The sequence below is a fragment of the Chlorocebus sabaeus genome, chromosome 22 (genome assembly GCF_047675955.1).
Source record: "Chlorocebus sabaeus isolate Y175 chromosome 22, mChlSab1.0.hap1, whole genome shotgun sequence".
Classification (NCBI taxonomy): Eukaryota; Metazoa; Chordata; class Mammalia; order Primates; family Cercopithecidae; genus Chlorocebus; species Chlorocebus sabaeus.
In genome coordinates, this window is record NC_132925.1 from 35,553,484 (window position 1) to 35,572,398 (window position 18,915).

At 40.4% G+C, this 18,915-nt stretch overlaps 1 protein-coding gene across 3 annotated transcripts in view; it reads right to left on the minus strand.

Annotated features, from left to right (window-relative positions):
* LSAMP (limbic system associated membrane protein) overlaps positions 1-18,915 on the minus strand; it is a 634,113-nt gene that overhangs the window by 45,995 nt on the left and 569,203 nt on the right. For all 3 annotated transcript variants that reach the window (XM_038002454.2, XM_038002453.2, XM_038002452.2), the window contains exon 4: positions 3,521-3,655. In XM_038002454.2, coding sequence (XP_037858382.1) covers positions 3,521-3,655 — 135 coding nt within the window. The remainder of the gene's footprint in view (positions 1-3,520; positions 3,656-18,915) is intronic.

Here is an 18,915-nt window from a genome sequence, read left to right on the forward strand (position 1 = left end):
AGTTACATTTAATGCACTGTGAGAACTGAAATTGAGGAACTGCACCTAGAACCTGCAATGAAAGAACAGACTGTCCCTAGGACTGGTATCTGAAAGAAATGAACAGTTACTTTGTTGGGTAAGATACAGAAACCTGGAAGTCCTGTCTGTTGTCTAATTTATACTAAGCTTATTCAGTTGAAGAGATTTTGAGCCAACATTTTAGCTTTCTGTAAATTCCAGGACCTCCTATCACTTAGAAAATAGATTTTGCATATAAAAGTGGCTATGTGTAATGCTGTATGCCTACTGCAGAGAAGTGCTATCTAAAAGAAGTAAAAAGGAGAGACCATAGAATCCAGCTTGTGAGCTCAACAGGAGAGACTGTTAGTCTCTCTTTACTGCTCTAGTCTCTCAGTGCCCTGCAACAAACATCTGTTAACAACTGAGTAAATGAGTCAATGAAGTGCTGGTGGGAGAAAGTTAACAGCCCTGAGATTTTTTCTTTCTTGTAGTGGTAGTACTCAGGGTCTGTTCATTACAATAATCTATTTGGCCAGTAGTTATCTTAACCATCCTGATCCCCTGACCTAATTCCAAAGCCTGTGTTTTGAAAAGGAAACAGAATCAGTTTAAATAATAAATTTCATGGCCAGCAGGATTAGATGAAGTGATAGAGGTGATCCTGGGCATTTCTCTGTATGCAAGAGTGTTGCTAGGCAGACTTGGTTCCATAATTCAATCTGAGAGACTTCATCTACTTAATACAACTATATTTAAGTTGGATGAATTGTTTGAACAGGACAAGTGCTGTGATGACTAGTTTTGATATAATAAAAACACATCTCATGAGGTTTTGGTAAAAGGTGATTCCAAAGGAAATTGATAAAATATTTTTCCAGATTTGTGACCATATTATTTGCAAAATTTGGAGAAATGTTAAGAGCGCAGAGTTTATCTGTGAGTTTTTCACCTACTTATTCAATACACATTTACTGAGCAATTTTTATAAAGTCTGGCACATGTTAGGTCCTGCTTGTTAGGACATACTGGATGTGTGAGTAAACTCATTATAGTTTTCCATATCATTTGTTATGAGGTATCTTTTTAGAATCTCAGGGTTCTGTCCATATTCTGTGGTTCACTCATCATTAGCAAAAGCTCACATTTTCATAAAAGTCTTTTCTTGAAAATTGTAAGTGTTTTCTTCTGCTTTGAATTACACTTTGGGGACATTCAAGAAGAAGCAATGTCAGACTAATTGCACCAATAATAATAGGACCCAGGCGGCTAGCTTTGATCTTGGGAACCATCTGCAATCCAGACCACTTTGATGTTTCACACAATGGAAGCATAAATATTTTCTATGTACACCATGATTGGACTTTCACAAATCTAATTAAGATGAAGGTCAATTAAGAGAAAATGAAATCTTAACTCCAAAAGTCAGGGAAGAGATGGAAGATGATGGCATGGTTGTGTGTACATAAAAGAAGCTAACCTAATTATAAACTTATACAAACAGCCAGAGAAGTTTCCTTTCATGTGACATAAAGGTCCTAAAGCATTTTATAACATTGCGATCATTAATGTGTCTTTGAAACACACCCAGCACTAGAAAAGAATAGTAATAACTGGCATTTCAAAACTCTATTACTAAAAAATTTGAAAACAGCTAGGGATAGAAGCGCTTCAGAACTCATGAAATGCAGCCCCTTGCTTCTTGGAAATGAGTGCCATAAACTATAGCAGAGTCATTTGTATCTATTGGATTCCTCTAGGTTTGGCGTGAAAGAGATTTTGCTGCTTGTTTCAGAAGTCTGCAAGGCTGGAGCAAGGCCACAGGTAATGGTGCATCCCAGCACAGGCTGCGTAAACTTTAGCAAGTTTCCTCAGCTCTCCAAGCCTCAGTTTCCAAATTTCTAAAGTAAGACTAATGATGCTTATCTCATAGGTTTAAAATGGCTGTGGGGATTAAACAACAAATGTAAATCTCTCTCTCTCTCTCTCTCTCTCTCTCTCTCTCTCTCTCTCTCTCTCTCTCTCTATTTTGAGACAGAGTTTCACTCTTGTTGCCCATGCTGGAGTGCAGTGGCAGTCTCGGCTCACTGAAACCTCCACCTCCTGGGTTCAAGTGATTCTTCTGCCTCAGCCTCCTGAGTAGCTGGGATTGTAGACACCTGCCACCACATCTGGCTAATTTTTGTATTTTTAGTAGAGACAGGGTTTCATCATGTTGGCCAGGCTGGTCTCAAACTCCTGACCTCAGGTTCCACCCGCCTCGGCCTCCCCAAGTGCTGGGATTACAGGGGTGAGCCACTGTGCCCGACCAATATAAATCTCTTAACTCAATGCTGCACATAGTAGGTATGTGGAACTGAAAATTCCTTATCTTCCTCGTGAGAGTGTGGGCTTTAGAATCAAATGGACCTGAGTCTGAATCCCTTTTCTTACGTTTGCTTTCTGTGTCATTTTGAAGGGGCAGTTTTACCTCCTTGGGCTGCAGTTTTTCAAACTCTAAAATGGTCTCAATTATATCTACCTTGCTGGGGTTGTTGAGTAGAAAAGAGAGAATTTATATAAAAAACCTGGTACATAGGAAGACATGAGATGACAGAAAGTACTCATCACAGCCTAAAGGGTACTTTCAAATATGGGTTAAGATGTTTGTACATATATGTCTGTGTGCCTATGTGTGTGTATGTAGGATGTGTGTGCATTCAATGCATAGAAGGGAAGAACTGTCAAAGCTTCCCTTTGTCCCTGCCACTAGCCACAGTTGTGTGATGTGGGAACTTGAATTTGAGTGATGTAGAGTCAGTGCTAACTGAACAGCGTAAACGAATTCTCTTTATTCCTTTGCTGGGTGACACACATCATATAGATCCTCCCTCCGCCCACCCTCTTTTGAACTACATCTAAGAATCCTTTCATCCGAGAAGTTCAAAGTATGCCCACTTACCTATGCATGTTAGTGAAATCTTCCTTTCTAATGCCCATACTTTGGGACAAATAGGTGACGGAAATTAACTTATCAGACATTCCTGTTAGCCATCAGGGACACATGGTATCTGACCACAGTGGCTCTAATTTGTTCCCAAGGCCAATTATTTAAATAGCGGAGGATAAAATATAATCTTGAGGCATTCCCTCCTGACAAACAATGCGTTAAGATGGAAATTCCAGTTACACCAGATACAAATTGCTGTTTTTTTCTTAAGTAGTATGACCTTGATTTCCACGAAGACCAGCATAGTGACCGCCAGCAATGTTAGTGCTGTCTGATCATGTTTTCTTAATCCTGTAGTGTGAGTAAAAAAGGGTATTGTTAAATGTGTTATGGATTACATTTAGAGTTGATTCATCAAATTCAAAGGCCAAGTCCTGCCCTTGGATGTGTTCAATGTATAAATGTGCATTCCTGGCCAGAGGAGCATCTGCTTGAAGTACAATGCTCTTTTGCTAATGGAATCTTCAGAGCTCACTGGAGGTAGAGGTGCACCCCGGGCACCTAGTACCTTTGGGCTCCTGCTGTACTCACAGTTCACAGTGACCTTGACTTGTTTGACATCCGCTGAGGAGACTTCGTTGGCAGCTTTGCACTCATATTTGCCTGACTGCTCCCTGGTGATGCCAAGGATCTCCAGATATTCTTCTTCTCCTTCAAATTCCCTTCCTGAAAAACAGAGGTTTTCATGATTCTTTTTTAAAGTCTGAAATAGGCAGCAGATCCTCTCATTATTCTTTTTAAAAGCAATAAATCCATATTTCTTTTCAATGATTTGACAATGTACTTTGTCTGACATCAGATTCCACAGAAGCAGACCTCAAGACAAAAAGTCTTGTGAAAGTGATTGAGTAGAAAATGCTCTCAGGAAAAACCAGAAAGAAAATGGGAAAATGGGACTTGGAAGAGAAAGAAGTCAAGCAAGGGTGCAATGTCAAGCTAAGTCCCACAGAGAGCAACTGTGGCTCAGTCTTTCAGGGAGGCCTGGGGACAGCTCATGTCCCACTTCAAAATTATTCTGATCATGAGGCTGGGAGCTGGGGTGTTTATAGGTGCAGGCACTCACCAGTCACTGGTTCAGGGTTTGGAACAAAGTGGGAGCTGGCAGGAGGTACATGCAAATCATAAAGTGCTCTGAGGGGCTATGGCACCAACATCATCTGTCACACCATGCTGCAAAGCACTCTTTTTTTGTTGTGCAAGGCACTCTTTACACCAACATTGTTATTAGACAAAGTGGCTTCCTTTTGAGAAGCCACCACTCTTCTCCAGATTCTGTTAAATTCTGTTCATAAGGATTGTATGCTAGACTGTCTTGACAGTTGTGTTCTATATCAAACTACATCATCATAGAGGCTTTTAGGCCATGGGCCAGATCCATGAGAATGTGCTGCTGATGGTATGTTTGTGATGGACTGTGTCATCTGGGGTTTGGGGTAGGGAGTTAAATATCACTGGCTTAAAAGTTGGGATTAGGAATAGGGAGGTCCTGTTTGGAAAAATCTACATAGTTGAGTGTGTGCATTTTAGTAAAGTAATCTCAACTAAGGAAACCTTGTTTAAATTCCCCTATGTGGAGTATAATTGATTAAACTATTTTCTTCCTGAAGAGATGGAGAGAGAAATAAGGAAGAAGTGGAGGGGGAGAAAAATGAAAAGAAGAAAGAGAAGGTGATGAGGAAATGAGATTGGGCAGCAGGAGGAGCTTAGCCAGAGCTTGTCCAGAAAGGCCCAAGGACTTCAACTCTAGGTAAATTGAACCCCCTTACCCCCAAATTTCAAAACTCCACTGTTACACGAGTTAGGACAGAGCAGCTGGGAAGGGTGTTAAAGAACACAGTTCTGCAACCATGATGCTCCTGGTCATTCCACACTAAATGGTACCAGTCATTAGCTCTGCTCAAATGCCACAAGCTGTTTTCCTTTTCTGGAAAGTCCCCGATGACCAAATCAACATAACCGACAGTTAGCAAGGAGACAAATTTACTCTAAATATGTCAGTTAAACCTGTTAACTAGGCTCCCAACAGAACATGGGGCTTCTTTGCTAACATTCTATAACACAACTCTCTGGATATTCCAAGCTTCAAGTCTTCTCTCAATTGTCAGTATCACTAGTTTTGAGGAAACTATACAATCTTGATTAAAAAAACAGGCAAGAGTAATATACCATTATTTGGTTCTGAAGTTCTGCACATTATCTAGCATATGCTTCTACTGAGAATTTTTTTTATAAGAGGTTAATTTTTTCCTGTCTACGTTTTTCTCTTCTTCCTTGCTAAAATTTAAAGCAAGTACTTAGATTTGATTTTACATGTTACAGAAGTAGAATGTAGTAGGGAAGAAAAAGTAATCTCAGAAAGGTAACTGGCCACTTTTCTGGATTAATTGGGCAGGATTTGGGATTGAAGGGGTAAAAAAGATCTTTCCTGCATATTGTTTCTATGGACTAAGTGTCATGCCAACTATTTGATGCTAAGACTCTTCTAGCTGAACATAAATACACTGAAGGCTAATGGCAACTTTGACAATTAGTTTTTATTTAGCAGGCAGAAATAGGTGTAAGCTCATTGAAAACCTAGAATGCAGAGGTGGAATAGAAAGTAAGATAGCATTATTTATTTTGAGCATAATGGTAAATTGTAATGAGAAAATAGTTAATAATTTTAGAATGTTTTAGTATTTCTTCCCATCCTGCATATCCCCCACCCATAATCTTAATCTTGGTTGGGGACAGAGCTGTCAGTAGAAGGAGAGAATAAGGATAATCTTAGAGATGGTTGGCAACACTGAATTCTTTCCAATTCCCATGAAATACCTAGAAATGGTGGATTATGGGTCCCTACTTTGCTTTTTGAATTTCTAAAACAAAAACAAAAACAAAACAGTTGCAGGGGAGAGAAAGATTATTTTTAGCTGCACCAACTAAAGCCCTACCAATTGTGGAAGATGGCACCTATGAAAGTAAGTACTAAGATGAATGAGAGAAAATAAAACAATATTTATTGTGTTTGGGGCCTGGCATTCTTACGTTACCAATATAAATATTAATAATCTCGTTTGTTCCTGATAAGCAGATAACAAAACATGTCCTTATCAGATAAACTTTCAATCTCATGTCTCTAGAATTTCCCCTAAACTACCTGAGGATAAAAGGAGAGTTTTCCCTTAAGAGACCCACATGGGAGGCAGAGATGCTATTTTTGCTTCTCCTGTGATAGCTCTCCTCCTCTCCAATGGCAGCCTCTGTCTCTAGCACACGATGTGCATAGCTGTCTCAATAAAGTGGGAGCAGGCTCAAGGTGCAAACCAACTACAGGCAGAGGAAAATGCACTGTATTCCATCATCCAACCAATCTCATCCAACAATTCTCTTGCTCCTTTCTTTCTTTTTCCCTGATGTGTCCGTTCTCAGGAGAGCAAATTTTCTCCAGTTCTTTCAGTTCTGACTGGCTGCTCTCAACCCAAGAGTCTTGCCAGTATTTCCTTTCATTCTTTCAACCTTAAGAAGACTCTCAGGCCAGAAACTGAATTTAAAACATTGAGAGACATCCCTGGGCCCTCCCTCTTGTCATGCCTCCTTTCCCTATCCCCTGGATCCTCCAGTTGAAACTCTTGCATTCCCTGGCCCTTCCTGATTAGTCTGTTCTAGTCACACCCAGGAGACTCTTCCCATAATGCATTATCTCTATTGCTTCACTTGAGAATTTCTTACCAATTCACAGATATTTAACAGGAAATGGGAGCTTTTCTGTTGCTGGAAAGCCAAAGCTCCAGATTGTAAGCGCCGCAGGGACCATGCCTTACTCATAATATCCTCATGAACTAGCACACGGTTTGACTCAGATTAGTCACTCAATAAATGTTTGTTGAGTTAGCTCGCTACAGACTCAATGCTTGTGTTTCTCCAAAATTCATATTTTGAAACTTAATCCTCAAAGTGATGATGGTATTTGGAAGTATACCTCTTTGGAGGTGATTAGGTCAGGAAGATGGAGGCTTCATCAATGAGATTAGTGCACTTATAAAAGAAGCTGCAGGCTGGGTATGGTGACTTATGCCTGTAACCCTAGCACTTTGGGAGGCCGAGGCGGGTGGGTCACTTGAGGTCAAGAGTTCGAAACGAGCCTGGCCAACATGGTGAAACCTCGTTTCTACTAAAAATACAAAAAAATTAGCTGGGCGTGGTGGCATATGCCTGTGATCCCAGCTATTTGGGAGGCTGAGGCAGGAGAATTGCTTCAACCCAGGAGGCGGAGGTTGCAGTGAGCTGAGATTGAGCCACTGCACTCCCACCTGGGCGACAGAGCAAGACTCCATCTCAAAAAAAAAAAAAAAAAAAAAAGAAAAAAGAAAAGGAAACAGAAACTCCAGAGTTCCTTCGCCTCTTCTGCCATGTAAGGACACAGAGAAAAGACAGCTGTCTCTGAATCAGGAATTGGGCCCTCATCACACAGCAAATTTGCTGGCACCTTGATCTTGGACTTCCCGAGCTCTGAAACTGCGAGAAATACATTTCAGTTGTTTATAAGCTACCCAGTCTATGGTATTTTTGTTATAGTAACCTGAATGGACTGAGCTAAATCCGAACTGAGTTAAGAAACTCAAAGAGATTCTAGAGTTATTGTCAGCACTTCATGTAGTTTAAGAGAGAGAGCTAAGTATTGAAAAGTGGCTAAGTATTTCTGTCAGAGAAGTTGGCATAAAACTCCACTGCCTTTTAATGATCCTAATAGAGTTCTCTTTCACTGGGGAAGAAAGAGTGTGCTGAGTACTCTGTTGCTGAATGACTGCACGGGGGCATATCTGGCCATGTCCCAAGGAATTATCTGCCATGGCGAGTTATCGTTTTGGAAACCAACAGAACTCCCTGTGGACACAGGCATGATACAATCTCAGCAAGTGCCATTTCTTGTTTTAAGGCATGGAATATACCACCTGAATCTTGAGTCACAAAATTCTAAAATGCACTCAGATTCTCCTGTTCCTTTCTTTCCCTTTGTCCCCATGTGCCTATCCCCAAGAGGGTAACTTTTCTCCACTTCTTTCAGTTCTCCCTGACTGGCTACTCTCAACCCCAGGGTCCTGCCAATATTGTCTTTTATTCTCTCAACCTTAAAACGACCCTCAGGCCAGAAACAGACACAAAACCTACTGTTTAAGTTCTCTGGTAGATGGGTTCTATGGACACAATTTGGGTCGTTCTCTTGTTCCTATTATTTTTTGTCGTTACAGAAATGTTTACTTGAAATGCAAATTTCAGTATTTTGGTATTTTAAACATCTCAACCAATTTCCACAAGCCTGCTCACATCGCTGAGTGTTATATTTATTCTGGGATCTAATGTTTAGTTTAAATCTCCCTTTGCTTAATGTGTTTTTGTGTCTCCTGGCAATATTCAGCTACCAGGCTAAATAACTTCTCATCCTCCTCAGTGTATGCACCTTTTAAACTCTTGCACATAATTAGCATATCCCTTCTTAGTCACTGTTTACTGAAGTTGTACATATTAGTTCTTTTAACATTTCTTCATAAGTCAGAAAGAAGGGCCTAGAGCTAATGGCAAGAGAAAAGTGTTCTCTCCTATGTTCCCCAATGTGGAGGCAAATCAGCCAGGAATAACACCAATTAAAGTATGCCAGGTGCTGCCTTCTGAGTACAGTGCCTTCAGAGTTCCATACTTTAGTGAACCCTGAAGTTCCTATGCAAAATGTTGACTTATTTAGATTTATAAGGTCAACCAAGCATTTGTAACAAGGAGCCATTTGAAATTAAATGTATTTCCATGGTGCTGCTTTCTCTCATTCCCTTTCTTTCTCTCCTCCCTCTCCCTCCTTCTATCCTCCCATATCTTTCTCTCTCTCTGTCTCTGTCTGTCTCTCTCTCTCACACACACACACACACGCGCGCGCACACACACACACAAATAACTAGTTATTTACATATAAGATTTTATTGTTAACTTTTCGGGAGCAGCACACACATTTCCTCATCCTCAAATATTTGCTTACTAAACAGAGCAGTACTAGTCTCAAAAACTTCCCAGGACATGACAACCAGCCCCATATTTGTAATTAAAAACATTTTTTAAAGACTATTACTCTAATAATCATTATAGTACCTATCTTTCCTTATATTTGAGATACAAAAAAATACAATTTAGGAAACTTGCTAAATTCGAGCATTTCATGACTTAAAAAATTTAGAATTCCAAGGAAAGTATGTTAGGAAATGAATGGATCATTTTTTCACTGTTCTGAGAAGACTTTTGTAAGTACAGCATCTCAGTAGATCAGTCTTTCACAGCTGGGAAGATGTGCTTGAAATGAGGTGGCTATTCCTTTTACTCATCTGCCTTCTGAGTGCAGAATTCAAATTACATGAATATTTACATGTAAGTGGCTATAAACACATTAGCTATAAACACAACCATACATACAGTTTAATGAAAAGCAAAGCACTGGAATTTAACTTTCAAAGTGTATATGTGTGCATATTTGTGTTTGTGTGGGTCTGTGATTGGAAACGTGAATGAAGTAGGTAAGCAAGAAAAGCAAGCTATGAACTTCTACCTGTGAAAATTAGAGGAAAAAAGATCACGAATCAATGATGCCATTTGAAGTTTCCTGTGAGAACTTCAAATGATGTACCATGTTCCTGTTCTTACAGTATGTTTCATGTTTTCCTTTTGTTTTCCCCTAAGGACATGCTCACCTATTCCTGTTTTTGTTTTCTTCCCTGCTTTCCTGCACATCACGTTCTACACAAAAATGATAAGGAAAGGAAGACAGAAAGAAACACAAGAAATCTAGAAAAGATGCCTGCAGTAGGGTTCTGTTTGTATTTCCAGCCATGTCTCTCTCCAGATTCTTTGAAGTTTTTGCTTCTCCGCTTCACATTCCACCTGAGAGATCCCTTAGTGTTTGACAATGTTGCTGTCCAAAGGCTGAAACCACTTCTCATCCTCACTTTTCACCACTAAAAGGGAGGGGTGAAGAGTGGTAAATGATCCCTGATTGAAAGAAGGCAGGGAAGGGGTAGATGCAGTTGTCAAAAGCAACAACCACAGGAGGATGAGACACAGGGAAGAACAAGGTATTGAAGGGGATGAAGAAAAAGCAAAACAAAACAAAACAAAACGGAGCGATGTGATATAATGAGAATGATTTTAGGGAAGAGTTGGAGGAATGGAAATGAAAGCAGAGAGAGTTCTCTGAAGAAAGAGGCATATGACTATTAAGACATTTGAGCTGCATACAAGGGAAGGGGTGGGTTACTCTGCTATAGAAATGTTCCCTATTTGAATAACAAGACACAACAGGGGGTGGATTATGCAAATTGGCCCCATGCCTTATGCAACCCCCAAGGATGTAGTTAGTACACAGAAACCAGTGACAAGAACAATGCCAGGGAAGATTCACAACTGGCTTTGGCTCTATGAACGAGCATGGGCCAAATGAAAAAGAACACCCTGGGATTATTTTTCCTGGCATCCAGAGAGATCCAATTCATTATGATTTGCATTTTTGCTTTCACATATAAAAAATAAGCTAGCTGAAATAGTTTGAGTTAGGCTTCCAACCTGAGGCTGCCACGCATGCATCCTTTTTTCAGTCCTGGGCCATGACATTCTTTTATTGTATTTATACTAAGCCATTACCCCCTACTTGGTGTCAGTTTTTAGAAACTGCCCTGCCCTTCTAAATGTGATGCTTGAAGTCAGAATCCCCTATATTTAGTTCTCTGAAGGGAACTGTACTGAGAATAGCTATGATCACATTGTAAGGCTTTACCACTGTAAAAACCACATTTGGTTTTGATCATCACTGTATCCTTTCCCTAGCATGTAGCACAATGTCAGAACCTATTACAAGTTTAAGAAATATTGTAGAGTGACTGTTGAATGAGCTACTGCTTAATAAACACTTGCTAGGCACTGTGCTGAGTGACTCAGATGTATTATCTTATTTAATTCACAATAGTTTTAAGATTGCTTACATATGTGTAACACATAGGAACACAGGTTTAGATTGGACAAGAAACTTGCCCAAGCTTATAATCTTAGTAAGGAAGACATGAGCTTTGACCCAGGTCTGTGGACTTTTGGGACTCATGTTCCTAACTAAGCATGCCTACTTTTATCATTAGAATGCTGAAAGATGCTATAGTTGGCTTAATTCTTAGCTCTCAGAATCTGCTTTATTTCTTTCTTTCGAGTATAGAATGGGAGACTGAGAATAAGACATGTGAGAAATTTCCAAAGCAATGCAGCTCAATTATTGATAAAGAAGGTAAAAAGACAGGCTTCATTTTTTATGAGGTGTGCCCACTTCACTTAGCTTCCTTATTGAAAAGATCAAATGAACCAATAAATGAGGGGAAAATAGTTGGTCTTTAAAAATTTAGCCTCTTAACCATTTATTTTTAGGAGTCCCTCCATTAGCAATAAAAACCTATTGGTACAGCAACCAGCAAAGGAGCCACAGGGACAGTGTAGAGTAGACTTAGTAGTAGAGAAGATTTCCTGGGAGAAATAAGTTTTCAGGAACTTAAGAAATGCAAGTGGAGAAAAAATTAGAGCTGGCAAATTGTAAAAGGGTGTGGAAATCTGATAAACCTGACTAAACTGAAGTCTCTGAGCAGGAAAAATGAGCACAGTGATGTATGAAGACATGCACTGGGATGTGAGGGGTGGTATGAGGACCCTGGGTTTGCTATGTTAGGTACTGCTACATCCTCTTTAAGCCTTCCAGCACAAACAGGGTACTGAGCACAATGGCATTATTCTGTAATTTGTTTTCTTCCTTTTTTCCTCCCTCCTCCCCTCCTCCTATCCCTCCCTCTTTCCTCCCCTCCTTCCCTCCCTCCCTCCCTCCCTCCCTCCCTCCCTCCCTCCCTCCTTCCCTCCCTCCCTCCTTCCCTCCCTCCCTCCTTCCCTCCCTTCCTTCCTTGCTCCCTCCCTCCCTCCTTCCCTCCCTCCCTCCCTCACTCCCTCCCTCCTTCCTTCTCTCCCTCCCTCCCTCCACACCATATAGGAAATATGATGTGTAAGCATAAAATCCTATGAAAATTCTATTTGTTTGAAGTCCTTTATACACCAACACTATTTACTCTCAGTGCCTGTTTCTTAACATTGAGTACTAACATGTATTTTGATGAACCTTCCTGTGAATTACTGTGAAAGTGGAGATGGGCTCTTCAAGGATTTCAAAAGAATTGTGATCAACCTTGTTTAACTGAAGTGGCTGCCTGGGGAATGATGTTGAGAAGGATTCTGAGGTGGTGTCTGGGCTCAGTGGGAGAGAGTGGCACTGTCCCCTTGGAGGGCAGGGGAAGGAATGTGGACCCTGCACACAGACCCTCACCTGCCCTGAATTTCCTGCAGTCCACTTGGTTTTCTCAGGTATAAAGAAATGTATTCTAAATGCAGTATGTAGGTTGGAAGCTAATGACTTCCTAAGTGTGAATGCAGGTGGAATCACTTGGCGAATTAGGAGGGGGTACTTATTATGGAGTGAAGATAATGAGTTTCATTCTTGATATGGTTGGTATTATGTTTTCCTGGGGCATACTGTGGAGTACATTCTATAGGTACTTGGAAATATGGGGTTGGTAAGAGATTTGAGCTAACTGTGGATTTAAATTTGTAATCTACACATGGGTTGTAATTCAAATCACTGGAGCAGGGGCTGCAGAGCATTTGTAGGATGTAACTCATAAAGCCAGCACCCACTCTCCTACTTCATTTTTATGACCTTAGGGGTGTGGGGAAGAAGAGGCAAAACTGAAAACAAAGGATTAAAAAAGCCCCAAATACTTAAAGAGTCCTTTGGGAATAAAATGGAAGTAAAGATTCCTGCAGATGTTAACTGTATTTTAGGCTTGTTCCTAAAACGTGGGGGCAGGGGGTTGGTTGGCGGGGGTTGGTTGGCAGAGCCAAAGATTAGAATTGCTGGACAGAATCAGCAACAAGCAAGATCACTCACCATTGTCATCAGAACTGTGGGGATATTACCAGACCTGTTATTAGCAACTCTGCCATGGCTCAGGATTAAATATCAACAGAGAAGAGAGCAGCAGTTGCTGTTTTTAAGAGTCACATAAATCAATTGGCATTTAGTAAGTGAATGTGTTAAACTCAGCAGGGTGATTGCACTATGGAAGGATTGCTAGGCAGAGTTTTGAAGCTGCCACAGAAGCCTTTGAAATGTAATTAAAACAAAGCAGACAATAACACCATCTAGCCCTTCACCCTTTCTTTTTCTTTTTTTTTTTTTTTGAGACGGAGGCTCGCTCTGTCGCCCAGGCTGGAGTGCAGTGGCCGGATCTCAGCTCACTGCAAGCTTCGCCTCCCGGGTTCACGCCATTCTCCTGCCTCAGCCTCCCGAGTAGCTGGGACTACAGGTGCCCGCCACATCACCCGGCTAGTTTTTTTGTATTTTTTAGTAGAGACGGGGTTTCACCGTGTTAGCCAGGATGGTCTCGATCTCCTGACCTCGTGATCCGCCCGTCTCGGCTTCCCAAAGTGCTGGGATTACAGGCTTGAGCCACTGCGCCCGGCCCCTTCACCCTTTCTTAACAGACCCTCATGTTGCAATGACCTCATATGGGTTCACACTAAAATCCCAAATCTACTTCTTCAGCTAGGCCCAGTGCTGAATGAGCTATTTGATCCAATTTGGAGAACTGTTCTTACTTAAAGTCAATACATAAGTAATGAAGAGAAAAGAAGGGTAAGGAGTGGGAGTGGGGCAGAAGAGGAAAAGCTTTAAGTATGAACTAAAGTGATGTTCTTGGAATGTTTCCATGTAACACAAGGTAGGCATCTCAGGGGTCAAAACAAATTATTAGTAAAGGGTCCAGCCATTGGCTTCTTCATTTTGACCAAAAGGTACAAGCTAAAAATTACTCCATCAACATTCATTTTGGGTTGCAGGCCTCTGTTTACCATCACCCCTCAATCTGGGCTCAGGATTTTTAGCCTTTCTGTAAAGCAGACGGGTCACAGTGGGAGTGGGGGTCCCAGCTGCAGTATCAGGAGTGCAGGTAGAGGTGGAGTGGGAGAGAAAAGAAGAGAGAACTTGCCTGTTCTTGAAAGCAGTCCCTCTCCCAGGCTGGGCCCATGCGCTCCTAGAAGGCTATGAGGCCACTGGGCCAAAGCTTAATAGGAAAACAGCAGTGATTTGTCTCCACTGCTATTTCTGTTTCAAGTGCTCGACAGGCTGTCAGTGCAAGTGAGGGTCGCTAAATTTACTGCCTTTCAGATCACTGCTACAGTCCCGGACTTGACAAGTCACTTCATTTAAAAAGCGCAGTATGAGGGTGTTTCCTCCACTCCTTTTTAAATAAAAACAAAGGGAGAAGAAAAGTCCACCTCAGAAGTTTAAATGGTTGAAATAAAGAAAGTCCACAAGACTGTCTTATCCTGAGGGGTGGACATCAGAGGGACAGTGCTACTTTCACACACTCACCTCTAATTAAAATGGCAAGTGAGGGAGAGGGATGACCCCAAGGTTCTTGGTTTGACAGATCCGTGTACTGGATGATATTTTTATGGGTGGTTGGGGGTGATTGGGGGGGTAATAGTATGAGTTTTTGTATCTATTGAATTGGAATGCTTAAAGGACACTCAAATGGAGATTCCTTCTAAACAATGGGATACAAATAAAGGATAAAAATACTTATTCATATACAACACATTTGCATATGTGTGTGTGTGTGTATATATTATATACATACATATATATAATATATATAATGTTTACATAATGTTAACAATCTTGCTTCTGGGTTGTGGGACCAGGAGGCCCAGAAGTGTGTGGTCAGGGAATTTCTCTTCATTTGATGCCTTCCTATCCTGCTTGAATTTTTGACATAGATTATATATATATCACTTTTATAATGCAATATTTTGAAAGGAAACTGAATTTAATAATTTCAGTGTTGGGGAAATACATACCTATTCTTCTGACTGTAACCTAGGGGCGGGTTTCTCAGAATGAAAAAGAAAATCTGTACGATTTTTCTATTTCTGGCATAAGGGAAAAAGAATAATTAGGAAAATTAGACACCAATTCCGAATGACAGGAGGAATAGTAAGCAAGTTGACATTATATAAAATCAGAACAATTTTCTAATTAGATGGACAAAAATTTTCAGCGACTATCCATGGGCATCGTGTGTTGCAACCTGCCTCCTTACTGTTCAACTGTGTCTATTAAAGAATTGCAACCACAGATCCAGTCCACTTGGCCCCCAAAGCAGTGAGACTTGGGCCTGGCCAATTGTTAGAAGCACTTTGCTCATGATTGACAGGTGTCTGGACTTAAGAGTGCTGACTCTGAAGGTGGCAGGTAGCTGTATGTGCACTCAAATGAATTTTCCTTACTATTCTCCACTCCATGGTACCAGTTTGTCTGATTGCTCTTTGATCCTTGTTACTGGCAGTCAGATTGCACTCCAGTTCCCAGCTTGCACTAAAGTTGAACTAAATTAAGAATTTGACCCATCATTTAGTTGTCACTATCACTTTTCCTGCAGGGCTGAACCCTTCTCGCTGTATTTTATAGCTGACTAATAGCCTACTTGCATTGGTGCAGAATCATTCCCAAGAAATATCTGTGCTTTGGTATTATCCCTTTGGATCTGAGTGTTCTGAGAACAAGCCCAACCTGAGTTTCCCTAATTATATGAACTATAAATCTTACAGGAAAGGGGAAAAGTTCTGAGGTGGAGGTAGAAAGAACTCATCCTTTGTTTTAACTCAAGTCTTTTAAACTCCCTCAGCCCAGGGAACACTCAGCTTATTTTCCTTTCTCACTGGGAACTTCTAAGTTCCCTAGCGTCCTAGTACCGCCCCCTAATCCTACCAGCCTAAAGAGTGTGAACCGCAAAATGATTTTCATGACAGTGTATGATTAATAGAGTGCACATGGAGAATTTTCATGGATAGAGGGAGCTAACTAATACCTGCCATACAAAGTGTCAGGTTGTGCAGTATTTTTCTATTATATATAGCACAGAACTTAGGATCTCAAACAAGCACTTAAATGTACTCAATCATTTGTTTATATGAGAGAAAAACATTATTGTGCAATGTCTTAGCCCTTTGCTGAAGCTATTTCATCTTATTCTTGGGGGTTGACCAGAAGATTGACCCCCTCGCCTCCTGTACCTATCACATGAGACCTCATGCAACCTCGCAGAGTAACTGTCTAGAGATCACTTGCTAATGGATGTCAATGTACAACCTATCAAATGCTTGTTTAAGACACCTAATAATTGCAAGGCATATCTATTTGGTATGCTACTACCAGTTTATTCAAGTCTTTGGATTCTATCCAAGAATCACATATTTAGAAAGCAAACCATTTTGATCATAATTATTTCAGTACTTCCTAGAAATGGCTTTACTGAAGTGAGACCATGGACTTTTCTATAAAGACTATTTAAAAATTATCCCTTTGAACACATTTTCTATGCATTTCATAAATTTCAGTCAAACATATTGTCTAACATATTACTCAATATTCTTTATAAAAGGATCTTTTTAGTTTCCAGAAAATATGTCTCTGTAGATGCCTTTTTCAACTCTTGCTACTATTTTGAAATAAAAAATAAACTATGCGAATCTATTTATTTTCCCTTTTGCTTTCACTTTAAAAAATTATACAAATATAGTATCCAGGTGTGGTGATCAGCTTATCTCAGATTCTGATCAGCATCTGTATAGGTGTTTCTCAAACTGTGATCCCTGGACCACCTATAAGATAATCACACTGGAAACTGCTAATACATGCAGATCAATGGGCTCTTTCACAGACTTACTGAAACAGAATTTCTTGGGATAAGGCTCAGGAATCCATTAATTTACAAAATCTACCAAGTGATAATCCAGAACCCCTACATTTGGTAAACATCCTTCTGATCTTACTAGTTTGGCATTCAGAAACATATACCTTTTCTTTTCTCAAGGGAGTTAGGTGAATTCCAGACACAGAAATCAGCTTGACCCGGGATCAGGGATCAATCCAGTATTTCGGTCAGGAAATATTGAAGGAGACAAGTTAAATTATGAGGAGAATCAACATTCTGTCTTGAACTCAATTCCCATTTCTGAACTTACAATTCAGTCTCCATTTGTTGGGTAGTCCTTCACGTCATGTGGATTGTTTACATCTGCTAGTTTATCTATACAGGCTTCTTCTTTTCTCTCTGTGTGTCTCTTGTTAACCAATGAAGGAAGTGAAGTTTAGAAATGTTAAGGCACTTTCCCAACATTACACAGATAGTAAATGGCAGAGCTAAGATGCCTGTGTGACTCCAGTGTTTTAATCAATTATATCATATTTGTAAAGTCCTCTGTTCTTGTGATTGATCCTCATTTGCCTACCAGTTCTAGACACTAGATTCATGACAAAATCCAATGCTGACTGCCTTCTGGCCTGCCTGGAACTCCACAAAAGCCTGGATCTCAACTCCCAATTGTGGGTTACCCTTTCCTTTCCTCTGTCCTACAGTGCTCAGTGTTGCCTGGTCTAATCACTAGATTTCCTTACTGTAAAAATCACTGAGAGTAGGTCATTTACACCCAAAGTTGAACAAGAAAACGTACACTACCTTTCTTGGCTTCATTATGCATGGATTTTGTTCCAAAAGCACCTTTGATGGGTGGATAAGCTGTTGGTGAACTTGGAGAATGACAGATGGAGGGCTATTGACCTTCTCAAGTGTTGGAAGATCATTAAGACTAAGTTAATCTGTAAATAGGTGAGAGTTTCTTTGCATCATGCTGTGAAGAATTCTGAGCTCTCTTACCCCACATTCAAGTCTTGGTTTGCAAAGTTACATTCAAATGACATGTGGCCAACCTGAGGTGCAGTAAAGGGAAGGTGATGTAAAGTGAGCAGAATTGACAGGTTGCCAAGCAGGATAAATTGCCTCAAAGATATCAAACTTTAAAGCTTAATTATTTTCCCATTAAGACTCCTTTTGCAATGCAAATATTAATGCAAGTGGTTATACCTTTTATCAGCTAACGTCTTAATTCTCAATTAACACCTAAGGGATTTCGCAGCCTGCAGGCAATCAGGATTGGTACTTGTGGGAATAGGTTCTGTGGAATTGGAAAAAGACTAGAATGAAAGAAGAGGATGCTGCTAGGGGAAGAGGGGGGTCACAAATTCAGACGTCACATTTTGCACAATGCTGGCTTCGTGTATCTAACTGTTTGGGGTAGCTAGGAATTGAGTAGCAAACACTGAGACAGAAAATCATTCTCACTAATATGTAAATCTTGGTGGTCTTTTAAACTTGTGAATCCAAATACTGATAAGAACATTAATGCTCAGTTTTTCAGAAGATAATTGGGTAAGTTATAAGCAGGAGGCCTTGGAATATTTTCAATAAATTCCTAGGCTTTCAAATCTCCTCAGCCTTCCCAACCTTGTATACTAATCTGAAATACTGTCGGTTTCTAGAAGGGTAAACCTTATTGTATCAGTAGCTCAACATATCATATACTGATGCAATTTTAATTTTCTAGTTGGAAAAACTTCACAATTTCAAGATGAAAAAAGTTAAGCCCCACAAATCCTCCCCTTTTGACAGATGGTTTTATCTGAAGGCAAACTTAGCAGTGGCTCTCAGGGGACATTATCTGACCAGCTGTGCCGAGGGGCAGGGGAGACACAGGGAAAGATGTGAAAGCAGAAAAACATGAGGGAGACGTCCTGAGCAAACAAGAAAGTAATAGGGCGGGACACAGGAAGATCACAGAAGAAATCAAGCCAGCCAAACCATGGGGAAGAAGAAGAGCAGGAAGAAAATGCCATGAATCTCAGCCTAAAGTAATCTCACAGATGCCTTCAGAAAAGAAATCAGCTTTGTTGGTGGTCAGGGCAAACAGAGAGGTTTGTTTTGGTTGGTTGA